Genomic DNA, 16,840 nt, shown 5'->3' with positions numbered 1-16,840 from the left:
TTTGATGGTGCTAATGATGCTGCCTGGGGGGGCTGGTTTCTATCCCCAAATCACTGAGTGCTGGGACCTCTGCCAACCCAGGACAGAAATAATCTCATCAACAAGTCCCAGGCCAGCCCTGGGTCCTAGAGGAATTGCTGCAATTGAGAGGGCTTTCCCTGCCATACCAGTTGTCCAATTAAATAAACAATGAGAACTTACCTTTCAATGGCCCTGGCATGTGTTTCTGTTGGAAACTCATTATTTCTATTCTAAATGTGCACATGAGATATTCTGAGTCCTCGTGTTGCATTCTAATAAGACAGCCTCTTTCCCTTCATCCCCTAATTCGTCTTCATGAAAGTATAATACATGACAGTTTTGTCTGCTTACCTAGGAACCTCCACTGTTAATTTGTTTCTGAAGAAAATTCCAAATAGTGGGCAGTGACTTAACCTGTCTGGGTCTCAGCTGGTTCATCTGTGTAATTAAGGGGCTTACTCTCCGCGCTCTGTCAGCTCTAGAATCTTGGGATGGCTTTGTGTTTTCTCTCCAATTGCTTTGCACAAGCTTTGCTGGCTTCACTCTCTGGGGCTCGTCTATGGAGGTGTCACTTGCTCTTAACAATGGCCAACCTTGCACCGTGTCTGAGAGAGAAGGCAATGCTGTGGCTGATACCTGTTCCACAAGTTTAAGTTCCATGGATTTCAGAGAGGACCATAGGTGTGTGACCGAGACCCACTGGTAACCAGTTATTCCTCCACTAGCCTGACTCCTGCCTGGACTCTCGTCCCTGATGTCAAGGCCAGTCAAAGAGAAAAGAAGTAAATGGTGCCTAGTGGATCTTGGCAGGCTGCCTCCCACACACCAGGGCATATCTTCTGTAGGTCTCCACTTGTCTAGGTCTGGCACTCATCACTGAAGTCCCTAAGGTGGTTTCCCGTCATCTCTGTGATTCCTAGTGAGTGTGACACTGGCACGGGTGCTGTGCCAAATGGTCAGAAGGTATTCTCTTCCTTCGGGAAGCCGTGTGACGCAGAGCGACTGAGAGAGCAGTCAGGAAGAACCATCATGTCCTCCCAACAGCAAAGTTCTCACCAAATGCACAATGCGTACTACTGAGTACATCTCTTACGTGCCTTTCGTGATTGGGGTGTCCATGCCGTGCTGGGCTTTCATGACCAAACAGAATATAGAATTGGGAGTTCTCTGAATGATGGAAGAAGAGATTTTTGACAAACTGGCTTTGTGTTCCCTTCAGAAACACAGTGTGAGCTCAGATACCATTGCTTCTGAGACCAGCTAGAAGGATTGGTTATCAGAAAGCTGGCTGGTGAGAGGATTCAGACACTCCTGATTTTCCCCTTGTCTTCTGACTTCTTCAATTGTATAAGAAAGCAAGATGTCACAAGATATTGAATGTGCCCATTTATTTCAAGTTTCAGGGCTCCAGCTTACTCGAGGCCCTATAGATGTAAACTTCTTACCCTCCAGTTTTCCTATTATAATGATCTCTTTGGAGGTCTCACCTCCACCTCACTTCTCTGAGCAGGTCAATATATTTATCTCTTGGTTCCCCTCTACAAAATGTCACCTCCCCTTATACTTTTGCGTAGACTCTCCCTGCTCGGAAAGTGCACCCTTCCCATCTACTCGTCTGGGTTCATCCTGTTCTTCTAACACCCAAATCAGAACTCATCCTCCCTGAAACCTTGTTGTTGCCTCCTGTGTCCTATCCTGTACCCTCCCCAGTCGGGCCTGTGCCCCCGTCAAGCCCTTGATACTTTACTTGTGTCCTTTCAGGATTCATAGGCATTCCTACAACACGTTCCTGGTCACCGAGCACGTTCACACACACCCTCTTACTTAACAGCAAACCATGAAGTGAGCAGGGCAGGGATTATGAAGTCTACCTTACAGGAGGCCACTGGGGCTCGGGGAGGTGACTTCCCAAGGCCACTAGCCCACGTATGTCAGAGTGGGGACTGACTCCAGACTTGCAGCCTCCAGGTCTCATGCTTCTTTAGCTATAGCTTGAAGCCCGTGTAATAACCAGCCTGTCACTTTGGCATCGCATTATAAAGTGGATGAATGACTTTGGCAGCATGACATCATTTTATTTTAATATCAATCCTGTGAAATAAAACTAGGAAGGGTTTTTTGAATTATGTCTTTAATTTGTCTACGCTTACACATAGTGTTTAATGTGTCTAGTCTTGTGTGTGCGTGTGTGTGTATTCAAGCCACACATATTAGACTACGTATATGTATGAACCATTCCATTTCTCTACTATCGTATGCTGTGTAGAGCCCTTTCCCGTGCATTATTTCATTTGATCCTTTCCACAATTCTGTCTGAGGAATAGGAGAGCAGCTCATCTCGGAGCTACTGTGTTGTGAACCCCAAAGAGGATACGTGTATCTTTGGTTCACTGCCTCAGCAGATAGTGCCAGGCTCCCAGGAGGAGCTTGACACACGGCTGTCGATTGAATGGCTCGACTGATTGACATCCACCTGGCTCAGGCGAGGAGGGCCCCTGCTCTTCCATCACTGTTAACATGGCAGGGCCCTCCCCTCTTTTCTTCCACTCTGCCACAGGGACTCGGCTGTGTCCAACAACAAGACGCCCCATAGTAGCTCCATCAGCCACATCGAGTCGGTCCTGCAGCAGCTTGACGATGCCCAGGTTCAGATGGAGGAGCTGTTCCACGAGCGGAAGATCAAGCTGGACATCTTCCTGCAGCTGCGCATCTTTGAGCAGTACACCATTGAGGTAGAGGGGGCGGAGGAGGGTGGGGGGCTGGGGATCTGGAGAGCGGCCAAGGGGGCGCCCCAAGGAAGGGAGTGCCGCAGTAGCCTGAGGGGATCCCAAGGCATCATGCAGCAAGGCTTCATCTTTAGAAATCACAAATTCACATTGCACCTTGTGAGAGCCCTCCATCCCTCCCACCCCACTGCCGAGCAGAGCTCCTGTTTCACGGTCTGTCTGGGGCTGACTTCATTGACAAGGGTTTTGTTGGTGTGCTTTGGACTCCTGGTACTTTGGGTCCTGAGAGACCGTGGAATTGGCTGTTCGGGGATTGGGAGAGAGTCCGTGAATCCTACAGCTTTGTGAGCAAGTAGGTGTTAAAATTAGGAGGTCTCCTCAGCTGAGGACTATAGATCAGGGATTATTAGGTTGGTGCAAAAGTTAAGTGTGGTTTTTGCAATTATTTTTAACCTTTTTGTTAGGCACGACCCGAGGAATGAGTTGTGGGAGACCAAGATCAGTCTATTCGAACTTATTTGGGGAGTTTGAGCTGCGGGAGGTCAGGTTAGAGTAGAGGGAAAACATCAAAACCTTCTGAGCAAAGAGGGGTATTGAGTTTTATAGGAGGGGGGTAAACAAGGCTGTTCCCCCTTCAATGCTTCAGGGAGTTTTCTGCGACAAAGGGTTTCACAAAGGGCCTGACCAAGCCCTCCAGCTCCACACCCTGGCCCCAGGCCGCTGATCACAGGTCCCTAGGAGGTAAAGCAAGACAGGATCAAGACAAGATGGATATAAGATAAGGTTTCTGCTCCTGGCCTAAACGTGGCTTAACACTGACACTGCAATTCCTTTCGCACCGACCTAATACATGACATCACACAGCCGCCCACACAGGAAGTCAGGAGCCCCAGAAGGAAGACTTGTGCCCTCAGTTTGCTTTCTGCTTATTAAGAAAATAAGTCTGTGCTAAGGCCATCATCTCATAGACTCCTCAGTTCATTCTGAAAAGGTCAGAATTGGGCTTCTGATCTATTTATGTCCCCTTTGTAATACCTACTATTATATAATAATGTCTGCCCCAAATAAGATCCACCTTTGATTATGTTTTGCTTTGAAACAGGCCAGCAGGGTGTGACACCTAGGCCCTTTGGCCTTTTCAAGGAGGGCAAAGGGTTAAGTTAAAGGCATGGACTTCTCTTTGCACCCAGCTGGCCTGGTATGAGGGAAATCCAGTTCTCCAGCCACCATATTTTTAAACTTTGTTTTGCATTCCAACCATCTCCTCCGAGCTGGGGCTTCTGGGACTGACTCCCCAGCAGTATCTGTGGAAAATTCCATGGAACTGGTTCAGAAGGAAAATGACTTTTTTTCTTTTTTTTTTTTTTCTTTTTATGTTGAAAGCTCCAATATCCCAATCCCACGCAGGACCAGAAAACTATCCTGGCAACAGCTGCCCTTGTTTTCAATCCTGAGACCAAACATATTCATATTTAGAATCAGATGTAAAAGAAAAGCAGTCCTTTCTGTCCCTTACTCTTTAGGGTCTTTCTGTTCTCATAAACACACCTCTACCTGCCTCCCTGGAAGCTACCGCAGTTTCTTGCTTAAAGATTTCATGTCCTAAAAGGTGCTTTCTGGACAGTCTGTGGGACAAAGGAAAAGATTTAAGTCCTTAAATCTAGATCTTGATTATCCTTCCAACTTATTCTAGAACTTTGGGTGCATTTATTTATAATTTATGAGTATTTTGAATCTACACTCATAAGGATTCCAGGTGTCAAGGAGCATTAAACATATATTGAAAGAAGAGTTAAAATGCCAGTGGAAAAGCCGAAATATTGGCATGGCAGCAAAGAGTGAATGTGGTGAACTTCATAAAGGTGGGGCAACACAGGCAACAGAGGCAAGAAGGGGTGTGAGTTATTATTCTTTGGTAATTGGGAGTGAGACCCACAAAAACAAATAGAGGTTATATTCTATTGCAGTGATGTAGGCCCCCGGCGCTCCCTCAGCCCTTCCTCGGCTCCATTTCGCCCACAGAGTTAGAATGCATCCAGGGGGAAATTATGTCAGCAGTTGTGGTGATTTTGCTGTTGTATTTTTCTATTTACTCTTCTGTCGTTCAAGGTCCACATCAAAATCTGCTTAAGGGGAAGGAAGCAATCTGAGAGTTTGGTGGTTTAAGGGTTATTTCATTAGATGGCTGTGGTTTTGAGGTCAGGGTTCCTGGTTCATTTCCAGAGTGGGTTGGTTAGCTTCCTTCGCCATGAACTGTACCCCTGATGTCAGCTGGGGGTATTGCTAGGGTGTGTTCACCTGCAGTGATTCTAGGAAAATCCATTTTAATTCCTGAAAAACAATCCAAAGTATATGCAAAAAAAAAATCCTTTAAAAAGAAGCTAACTGTACATCGAATGGATCCTATTTAAATGTTGCAACAGGGGATCTTGATATTTGAATTGTAGGATTTGCATTCTTCAGCCTTTGTATTGTACAAAAATTCCCCCTCCCATCCTGAATCCTGAACAACAACTTAGGCTGCTTGGTATGTATGCAGTAGAGAAAACGTGGGGAAATAGTATGAGGGTCTAATAAAATGAGTAAGATAAAAGTAGTAATTTGGTTCTGCACCCTCTGGTTTAGGCAGCAACATCCAGGTTTTAAAAAGGGTCTTGTTCCCTGTTTTGGGTGTGGCCCAAAGCTTGGGGAAATGCTGCAGTTCATCTTCGATAGAAATGAAAATCCTGCCAAACCTATGGAAAAGTTCTGCTTCAAGCCAAATTGTCAGAAGTTATTTTTGAGGGTGAGGAGATTTTTTTCAAATACCAGCTAGTGTTTTACTGTGGGGATGAAGAGCAAACATCTAGAAAAGATTCAGAGTGTGAAACTGAGGGTGGTTTCTGTAATGAGAGATGTGTCAGAGCTGACATAAGGCAGGGCAGGGGCTGTCATTGCAGGACCTACAGCTTTGGTTTCCTTCCCTAGAGGAAGGAATCTGATGAACATATTCAGAATTCCTGGGGATTACTGAAAACCTGGGCAGGATTGCTCCCATGACATCTGGAGAATCTAAGCATGACTCCTTAACCATATCACTGATGGCTAAATTGGGCTAATTAATTTAAGAATTAAGATAATACAGGAGTTGCTGCACAGGTCTCCTGCTCAGTAAGATGGGTGTATGTGGCTCCCACAGTGCAACCTGGGATGAGATGACCCGGCACCCCCACTAAGAGTGAAATTTATCCTAAAAGGATTAGGCAAATGTTCAAAACCCAGGGCTGCGCTGCATTCCTGGCATACCTTCTTAGACGCCATGGAGACTAGACAAAGTGACCTATAGATATTCTATGAAGCGTTTTCCTGTAGGGTCAGCCAATCTCTATGAAAGGTACTTTATATGAAATGGTTATGATAGAAGAGACAGTTCACCAAATGCAAATAATGTTTATTTTGTGGTGGTGAGACTATGGATACTCTTTATTGTTTTTGATGCTTTCATGCATCAAAATTGTTTTCTACAATTCATCAGAATGATCAGAAAGAAAGAAAAAATATTTTCAGAAGCAAGAACAGGCTCATGGTCTCCAAACTCTTTTGATTAGGCACCCTCTCAATAAAATAATTTTGAACTTGGAACCCCCTATATATGCATATATATTAGTTTATAAATTATATATGTTCTAGCACCACTGACTAATAATCTCAAAACACAATGTGCCCTTAGGATGAAGTTTCGCTTTTTCATTAGAAGTTGTGGTTCCACACTTCAAATAATCTCCCGGATAATTTCCAGTTATTTTTTTGGCCTGGTTCCTTGACAGGTCTGATTAGGTTGGCATTGTGTCTTTACCCCACAACGTGGCTGACAGAGAGTTCAAAGTTCTCTTGTGCTTTTGTAATTAGTATTATCTTCAAGCTGCAGTTTCTTTGAGGAACCTTGTTAAGCCATGTGTCTTTTTGTGAAGGTTAGTTTACTTACAGTTAGATAATAGATCAATCCATTTAAGTGGACACATGAAAAGAGCAATAATTTGAAATATGCTGAAAGCAACGGAACAAATAAACCAGTCAGGCCCTCTGCATTGTGGGGCTGCCACCTTCCCTGGCCCTGTCTTGCCACACCGTCTGCCAGGTGGTTAGACGGAGACTTCAGCATCAGTCTACCAGGGAAAGGTTAGGAAACTTCCTATCTTTGATATTGGTTTGATCAAATATATATGCATATGTGTAGGCAGAGAATTTTTCTCTGTTATCAATGGATAATCTTGAGCACCCTCAGGGTGGGCATACTCCCATTGGAGAGTACTAGAAATGATACCAAGAAAGATACTCTAAACAAAGGACTTGATGAAAAATGGATCACAGTTATGGTCTTTCTTTTAAATCTCTGACTATAATTACAAAGCTTGCTCAATGCACCTGAAAATTAATCTGTGTAATTAACCTGAGTAAGGAATGGAATAGCCAACTATCAATCTATAGGGTCCACATTAGGACAAGGCGGGGCCAGGCTGAGGCTGGGGTAGGAATGGCCTTCGAAGAAGAAAATCCCACCTAGAGGAGAGAAAGCTGATTGTAATTTACTGATGGTCTCAGCTCTTTAGTTGGTTGGATGCAGAGGCCATAACATTTTATACTTGAAAGAGATTGCTCAGTCAACTTTTACCTGATAGAAATTCATACCTACTTAGTGAGCACATACTATGTACCAAAAACTATGTTGGGCATTGTGGATACAAACCGTCCCTGGCATTGGGGGCCTAGCTGGGGAGAAGCACAGAAACAGAACGATCATACAATGTGATAATTCTGTGAAAGGGAGAGGCTCACGGTTTGGGGAAACGCTGAGGCAGGAATGCTTAGCTGTATCAGGCTGCCCAGGGAAAGTTTCTCGATGAGACTACATTTAGAGGACAGGTAAGAGTTGGTGGTGGGCAGGATTTGGCATCCCGAGAGGATGCCACCCAGCCTCTACCAGAATCTCTCCAGAGCCCAGAAGCGGGGGTGGAGGCTGAGGGGGAGTGGTGAAGAGGGAGCTCAGGATTTCATTGTTGTGTTAAACCAAAATCTCCACCCTGCTCCACTTTGGTCCTATTTCTGCTCTGGAAAAACAGGACAAATCTGTTCCCTCTTTTATTTGGCAGCCTGAAAAATATTTGAAAATGGTCATCCCAGGCCTCTTTCCGTTTATCTGAAAAACACTGAGATTGTGTAAGTTATTTCTACGGTCCCCTCCAACTCTAAAAATTTGATGACTATTGCTCTTCATCATCAACCCTTCTCTGTGGTACATATTTCCAGTGTATTCACTTCCTTTTGGATGTGGCCTGGTTTCTACACACCTGACTCTCCTGGTCGCCTGTTGCTGACGGGACTTGAGTTAGCCATGCCTGGCTTAGAAGGCTCACCTCTGGGCGTGGCACGTAGGACACTGCACTTCCCAGGGCAGCCAGCAGCCTTTTCAGAGACCTCCTCACCTGTCTCGTCTAGGCTTGTCCTCCCTTGAAAGCCCTTCATTATTTTTTCAGGGCAATTGCTTCTAATACGCTGACTTTTAATGTCAATGAAAACCATTTATGTATTATGTATTTTCCCTCTCAAATTTTACTTTTTTAAATGTTGGCCCAGTTATTTAGCTTATCAAAATAAATTTAATTTAGTATTGCTATTGTGGGGACAGAGTCCCAGAGAAAAGTTTCCAGGCTCTTGGCCTCACGTGGAAAGGTGCTGGCTTGGGTGGTGGATGGCCCTCAGCTGTGGCTAGTTGGCCGTCAGCTGTAACCAGTGAGCTATTGGCCACTGATATAACTGCCGTGGCTACGCTGGTTGGGGAGTTGGTTGGGTGGCAGGCAGAGAAGCGGACAGCAGGTTGCAGGTCGTGAGGCTCCAGCCGCCAGCGAGAATATAGTGGTATGACTCCCCTGTCTATGGCTCCGTGGGTGTTCCTTTTTGGCCTCACCATGTCCTGCGTTCTTATGTGGGGAGCGGGAGCGGAGACCCCGCAGGCCGCCCGCGTGACGCTATCAACAATGTGGCTGTTGGAAACACTGGCCAGGTCAGGCAGGGCCTTCACTGTGCGTTTTCCTCCGTGACATGGAGCCATCAGGCTGCACCGTCCTTCTGTTGACTGTGGATCATTTAAGGGCCGCATTATCCAGTCCAACTTCATAACCTTTTCGTTATGACCAACTTCATAACCAGATACGATGTGAGGCTCTGCAGAACCTTGCTGTTCTCCGTGTTTGCAATATATCCTCAAACGCACCCACATAGTAACTGTATCAAGAAAGAAAATGAGATCTATTTGAGGTCATTCTTGGTGGATGCCTCCTAGGGATCACTGTCGCATTTTCTACATGGACCCCAAATCCTTTGAGAAGGAAATACAGAATAAATTCAATAAAATAAGCCAAAGTTTGCACGAACTATTTACGTGATATACTCTTCTAGACTTTTGTCAAATTCATTTCAAGATCATTAAGGGGTTTCCCCTTCCATCTTCCATTTATGGAAAGAAATGATTATTCACACAGCTTTACTATTCTGGCAAGTCATCAGTATCCAGCAAATTATCAGACATCCCTGATGGAAACTTTCATATTACTTGGTAATGGGGTGGGTCTGGAGCTGTGGACCTCAAATCAGGTTCCGTTATCAAGGTTCAAATGCTGTATGCTTCTTGTTTCTGGAAGGGATGCAGGGAATTCAGCAGAAGGAAGCGGATGTAAGCCCCAGTACTAGGTACGTAGCTTACCTGGAAAAAAAACATTCTGACACTGAAGCATTGATGAGTACTAGAATGAGTGAACGATATATGTTGTAGGATCTCTTCAACACAGGAGATCTTTGGAAAACAATAGATTCCCATATGTCTCAAACTGATTAAGAGGCAAAGATATGGTCAAAATAACCACTCAAAATCAATCGTTACTACATCAAAGATCTCAGCTTTAATCATCATGATAATGAAGAAAAGAACATGAACTTGGTCATAAAAATTGTTCCATTATCCAAATTATCCAATTGGAATAGAAATTAGAAACTGAACATTGGAACTCATCAAGTACAGCCTGTTGCAATATGTTTTTATATTATTTGGGCAAAATTTAAAAACAACTGAGTATTTCTTTAATACCAAACCCTTTTGCTTTTCTAGAAAATTGTTGTGATATTCTCATAGGTCTTTATATAGCTACATAAATAAATATTTTAACTCTTTAGATAGGTTATATATATTTCTAAAATGTAGAATGAAGTGCTATGAAATGCTATGATACACCTTTAAAGTAATCTGTATTAGAATTCACTACTTCCATCATTTTATAAGTTAACAGAAAAAACTTTACATTCTTAGACAAGAAGAATAAATGACTATGGTAATTTAGTTTTAGTTTTACAGTAGTCACCTATATCAATATGCAAACCCATTGCAGATAAAATAGTTTTTCCCAGGCAATGAGACTGTCTCTTTAGCGGCAATATGTCTTTACCTATTATCCACTACTTGTAGGTCAGTGGAGAATATTTAGCTTTTACTTTTTTCATCTTCGTAAAAATAATGACACCATAAAAATACAGGAAGATGTTCATTTTGCAGTTGATAGTCCATGTATTTCAGAGCATCTCACCCCAATAAAATGCCTTGGACCCATCCTTCTACTCTTAGTCGGAATGGGATTGAACCTTAATGTATGTAACATATGTGATATAGATACACATACATGTATATCACACACACACACACCCCATATGCTGAGAGGCAGATAGCACAATCATTGAGTATATAGTATTTTGAGTTAGGCTGCATGGGTTTGAAACCTGTTTCACCAACTTTCCTATTTATGCCACCTTAGGCAAGCTTCTTATTCAGTTTCCTCATCTGAGAAATGGGGATGAGAATAGTGATTCCTAGCCCATAGAGTTATTAAGGATTTAATGAGTTAAAACGTAGAACATTTTTAGCAAAGTACCTGGCACTTAATTAAAAAATACTTAGTGCATTGTAATCGACATTGTTATCATTATTATTCACGATGTACTTTCCTATATTCATATATTTCCATATTTTAAGCATCTCATTCTTTTCCATTGTTTCTCTCTGAATGTGTTACCAGGTCATACTAGGCAGTCCCTGAGTGTTTGTGCAGCTGGTGTGGAAGCAAAGGCGTTGCTCTCGCCGTACAGAGGGCAGCTTACACTTCTCTCTGCAGAAGCCCTCACCTGTTCCCACCCTGATACCGTATTGCAGATGTGTCTCCTGTTCATGACAAAGGCCCCTATGGGACCAAAGAATTCTCGATAGATTAAGACCTCCTTTCTACTGAGTAATCTGACAGTCAATTAAAAAAAATTACCACACTCTTACAAAAATATCCTATTTGGGCAAGGCTGTGTTTTCTTACCAGGGTAAATTTTTCCTGGCATTTATATATGGCCACAAACACACAATTAATTTATGCACCTATTCAAGGAACGCATGATTCATTTAAAAAGTTCATGTGAAGTGAAGAAAAGGGAGTTATCGTGGGTTGGGTTTTGTTTTTGTTTTTTAAGAAGAAAATGGCAGAGGTTAACTGGCCACTTCTCTGAAGCAGGAAAGATAAAAATACCCCCAGAGTAAGTTCTTAGACCAACATTATTGATATAATGCCATGGTTAAGGGCACTGGACTTTGTAGTTGAATACTTAGCTCTACCACTGCCAGCTCTGTGACCGGGGGGAAAATGATCTGACTCCTCTGTGCCTTAGTTTCCTCCTAGAGTAGCGATGAGGATTAAATAAAAGAAGGTTAGTCAAATGCTTGACACACTGTCTATTCCATAATAAATGCGCAATACAAGGTAAAACACCTTCTTCAACCATGAGCAGTATCTTTATCATCATGACCAGCATCTAAAAATTATCTGAAGAAAAGGGCTACATAGTGAGATTTCCAACTTTGCAGGTGTTAACAAAGGGCTCAGTTAATGGAAATAGACCACAGGAAGTGGGAAGAGAAGGGGCAGGTATAGAACAAAAATCATTATGAGGGGTGGGGTAACATGTTCTCTACATGTAAATACTGAGAGAGACTTGGGAAAGGGGAGAAGCCAATGGAGAGGGCTCCCTGAGAACAGAGAACCAAGGTGGCTGCTAAACCAAGTCCTTAGGGTCAATTTTTGGCAGCAGAAAGCTGGATTCAGTGAATCATCTGACAAGAAAGTCTTGGGCTTCGCTTTGAAATGAGCCTTCCCATTTCCCATCACCTCTTAGCCTTTATAAGTTTCTGTTTAGCTCCTTTTTTGATTTCCCTTCGGTCTGTGGTACTAGAGTAGACATTTGTTAGACTAGAGATGTTGCCACTGTATCTCTCAAAGAGGTCATCATACCCTAACACTCCAATTAATTCAGGAATGTGAGGGAGATCGAGGCCACTGGAGCCAAGAGTGAGTGGGCCAGGAGCTGAGATGGAGCTAATTGAGTGGAAGGAGAAAGCAAATAGGCTGATTGAAAGCTGAATGCCCTATGGGCACCTTGTGCTCTATCTTTCATTTGGTTCAAGCCCTAGTTTCTGCCCTGAACAAATTATTCCAGGTTTCTTTTCCAAATGGAGTTAAATCACCGAATTAATTCCCCAGTGCAGATTTTTCTTTTCACAGTCTTGTCTCTGTGTTAGCAAACTAACCCATGCCCCATGTATAAAAGCCAAAGATAAAAGTCTGGGTCTGAGGGTTGCTTCCATACCATTGGGTTTACGTTGAAGGGGGTGGGGAGGGGGGACTTGAACAGACTGGGAGGAGGGACATGGGCATTTCAGGGCTATTGAGCCAGGGAAAGAGGCGGGAGAGGGCAGAGCTAGCTCTCAGGGTCAGCGAGTAAACCAGCTGACTGGTTCATATAACAGACGAGCATGGGATGAGGCTGGAAAGCTAGGTTTGTTCATTAGCAGTAGGTAGGCTTCGGGTTGGAAAACAAAGTTTTTCTTAAAAAAAATGAGCACCTGCTGTGTGGCAGACTTGTACCCCGGAAAGAAGGGAGTGAGGAGGAACTAAATGAAAGACCATAGGAAAGAAAATAAACTCTAGTAAACATTAGAAATACACAAATAAATTGGGGGGGGGGGGAAGAAATACACAAATCAGACTATTACAGGGCTCTGAGTATCAGCATGTCAGGGGGAATGGGAAGAGAGCCTGACACAGAGTGAAGAGCTCTTAGACCAGGGAGGGCAGGCTTAGGAGTCAGGCTGTTCTGCTGAGTAGTCCCTTGAAATTCTCATTCTTCAGGCTTCATAACAGAGTTGAGCCCTACAGCTTAATGGTGTCAGGTGGTGAGGGTGGAAGATGGCAGGGGAGGAGGGAGGAAAAAATATAGAAACACTGGATATAGAATTCTGGACATATTTGGTTTAGATTCAAATTCCCAAGATACCAGACCTCTGAGCCTCTGTCTCCTAACTTAAGCACCTCAATTTTACTCAACTCTTCTTCACCAGGTCCCTCGACACTTTCTACTCCACAGATTCCTGGCCTTGGGACCCCTCTGAGTTCTTCCTGCAGCAGACAGACCCTTCATAGACTCGGTTTCAAGGAAACAAAACAAAAACCAAAATTGAAAAGAAGGCAGGCTCTTCCTTTGATGCTTGTTGTGTTCATTTTGCGTTAGCTTCTCTTAGTTTGTAGGCAAGGAAATAGACTATTTCCTTGGGTTACTTTCAATACATTACCTGATAAATGACTTATATCCAGCGTATATTAAGAACTCTCACAAATCTATAATCAAAAGATAAGTAGCCTAGGTTTTGAAAAATAGGCAAAAGACTTAAAAAACGCTTTACAAAAGTAGAGACAAATGGCCAATAAGCACACGAAAACGTGCTCGCTATCCTTAGTCATCCTAAAACATAATGAGATATCGCTGCACACCCACTAGGTTGACTAAATTTAAATAGACTGATAATAGCAAATGATGGTGAGGGTGTAGAGCAACTGGAACTTCCATACGTGCCTATTAGGAATGTAAAATTCCTATTGGGAGTGTTCAACATACACTTACCTTATGACTTTATACTTGTTTCCATTTCAAGAGAAATGGAAACCTGTATCCACAGACAGATTGGTATAAGAACTTTCACACAAGCCTGATTCCCATTAGCCAAACAGTGGAAACAACCCAAAAGTTCATCAGCCGGAGAGCAGATAAACAAATGGTGGAATATCCACTGAATGGAACACCACACAGCAGGAGGGAGGAACAGACACAGAACATGGATAAATCTTAAATACAGAATGTGGGACACAAGAAGCCAGACATAAAAGAGTACGTACTGTACGATTTCGTTGTATGAAATCCAAGAGAAGGCTAACTTCCATCTGTCATGACAAAAATCAGAAAGTGATATCTGAGTCGGGGTGGGAGCAGGAACCCCTGGGAGGGGGCAACCAGCGGACTCCCTAAAGTGATGGAAAGGTTCATATTTGTTTTGGGGGATGACTACATGGGTGTATAAAATTGTCAAAACTCATAGAACAAATGCTTAAAATATGTGTGTCTTATGGTATATAAATTACTTTAATTTTTTAAATACAGGAAGGAAAAACAGAGTCATAGCCCTGGTCTATATAGGCCTCGTCATCCTATAAATTACCTCTTATAAATTACAAATCAGTTCTCTCTCTTCTCAATTTAACTCCTTTCTCTAGTTAGAGAATGAAGTATTTTTCAAAGATCGGTACATTAAAGACCTGTTTTGCCTGCTAACCTGTTCCCCAAGGGTTTCCCCACAATGAGTAGATACTAGGTTTCCTGCTGGGCTCAGTGGATCCCGTAGTTGACCTGAATGAGGTGGGGACGCAGACAGCGAAGATGGTATTTTCCGCCCCATCTCTGCATGAAAGACAGCAACTATCCTTTCAATGAAGAAAGGTCTTGCCGTTAGACAAAACATGTAATCCTGTGCCCCAGACAGCAGCCCCTCATGGCAGACTGCTTGCCGCTCCCATCCCAGTCTGTATGGCCCCAGCACAAGAGATAAGAGCGCCACCTCCCAGCTGCCTCCAGCTGGTCTTCTCCTTCCCTTTGTCCCCTGATGCTCCTTGAGCAGCAACACTTGATAACTGGGAAGTGTGTGCCATGTGTCAGCTGGGAGGAGGTCCAGCACAGTGAAAATCACTAAGCTGGGGCTCTGGGATATGTGCTTAGGCTGCCTGAGCCGTCCTGCGACGGTTTGATCTGGGTGAGGCTTTCATTTTCTCTTCTTGGGAAAGAAAGTGACAGTACCTGTGCCACTGCCTTCACAGGGCTGTCGTGGGGGTACATGAGATAACGGACCTGAGAAGCATGCTAGCACAGTTTTCATCTGATAACATGTATCGGGTGGGATTATTTTCCGGTTTGGTACTTTGGAGCTCCTCTCTGAGAATGATTGCCGTGGTCGTAAAGGAAGTGTCGGGTTCAGCAAGCCTGTACTGACGGTTGTTGTCTCACAGGTGACGGCAGAGCTCGACGCTTGGAATGAGGACTTGCTCCGGCAGATGAATGACTTCAACACGGAGGATCTGACGCTGGCAGAGCAGCGGCTGCAGCGCCACACGGAGCGGAAGCTGGCCATGAACAACATGACCTTCGAGGTCATCCAGCAGGGCCAGGACCTACACCAGTACATCATGGAGGTCCAGGCCTCGGGTAGGTGACCTGTCTCATCCTTGTTCTCCTGGCAGGGAGGTGATGAAAGCTAGAACACCCGCGTGATTCCAACGGGCACTTCCACTCTGCCCATCCGTTTTGTTCCTATAGATACAAGGGACAGACACTGAAGCATAAGAGCTGAAGTAACTTGTCCAAGGTTGGCCAGTCAGGCTGTGGTGAAGGTGGGAATAAGGCCAGGGTCTCGGAGCTGTAGAGAGAATGGGAAATATCAATGATCAAAATTAGCACAGACTGAAAAAAAATGGTAGCCTGGAAAAAACAAACCAGGCTGACTTCAAAAGCAGTCAGCCGTCCATGTGAATTGTATTCACATGTATACATTTCCGCTATTCTACTCCCTCCTCCCCTCACACGCTCTCCTGTCCTGTCCTCCACCCCCAGGGCTGCCTCCCTGTTTCCTGTTCCTGCCTCTCAGAGTCCTGTTTTCCTATCACTGGTCTGTGCAGGAGCATAGGAAGCGTTGATAAAAATTTATGGCAAGGTCATAGAGTTGTATTACTTCTCAAGAAAATATGGCTGAGTTCCCCAGGTTTGACTTCTTTTCCTGCTTGGAATTTATTTACTATTTATCCCACAAATGCGTGAGCCCTGACTGTTACACCTGCCACTCTCCAAATTGTCCTCTGGTGTCAGAACTGGAGGGAGCCATCGTGGTCCCCTGGTCCCACTACTCCAGGACAAAGAAGTCACTTGTCTGGGCACATACCAGTGGAGTGGTAGAACCCAGATCTGTCCGCCCAAACTCAGCAGGTCCTCACTGGCTCAGGTTCCTCACCCTCCAGGAGGAGGCAGACAGGGGCTCAGGCCATCCACTCTTTAAAACACCATTGGTCCATGTCCCTGTTGATCCTGAAGGATATTTAGAATCATGAGACTGTCAGGTGGACCTTAGCAATCAAACTTAACTTCAGGGTACCATGTTTCTTTTAACGACCTGAGAGAGTGCGTGCCAGCATTCAAAGGAACTTCACTTCCAACCAGAGGAGAGGCACCCGGCAAATTCTGTTCACTTTGGTCAACATAATCCTTTCTTGAATTTTCGTTTGTGTTGTGAATAGGTAGCAGCTGCCTCTGAGGCCCAGTCTGCACACGGTCTGGTGTGCAGACCGGGCCATTCACATTGGTCTATCTGGCGACTGTTTTAAACATGACAATGCCCCCAGGTATTCTGATTTAACACCCTGCGAGTGGGACTTGGGCGTCAGCAGAAAGCTCCTCAGGTGATCCCTCTGTGCAGCCAGGGCTGAGAACCACTGCTTTTTATCAGGATGGTTAAATCACAGCCGCTGATAGCTATGGAATGCCCCAGGACAGGGACTCCCAAAGGTGGTTCCCAGATCGGCAGCATCAGTATTCCCCGAGGACTTGTTGGAAATGCAAGTTTAAGGGCTCTTCCCTAGAACGAGCCACATCAGAATCTC

General features: G+C 44.2%; 1 protein-coding gene across 27 annotated transcripts in view; it reads left to right on the top strand.

Annotated features, from left to right (window-relative positions):
* The window catches only part of KALRN (kalirin RhoGEF kinase), a 622,455-nt gene that overhangs the window by 334,544 nt on the left and 271,071 nt on the right, over positions 1 to 16,840 (top strand). For all 27 annotated transcript variants that reach the window (XM_019738955.3, XM_019738953.3, XM_019738949.3 and 24 more), the window contains 2 exons: positions 2,579 to 2,753; positions 15,200 to 15,395. In XM_019738955.3, the coding sequence (XP_019594514.2) occupies positions 2,579 to 2,753; positions 15,200 to 15,395 (371 nt within the window). The remainder of the gene's footprint in view (positions 1 to 2,578; positions 2,754 to 15,199; positions 15,396 to 16,840) is intronic.

The sequence above is a fragment of the Rhinolophus sinicus genome, chromosome 17, assembly GCF_057876585.1.
Source record: "Rhinolophus sinicus isolate RSI-liver-muscle chromosome 17, RSI-T2T, whole genome shotgun sequence".
NCBI classification, from domain to species: Eukaryota; Metazoa; Chordata; class Mammalia; order Chiroptera; family Rhinolophidae; genus Rhinolophus; species Rhinolophus sinicus.
Note: the sequence above shows the minus strand (reverse complement) of the source record. Positions and strands in the feature narration are given on the sequence as shown.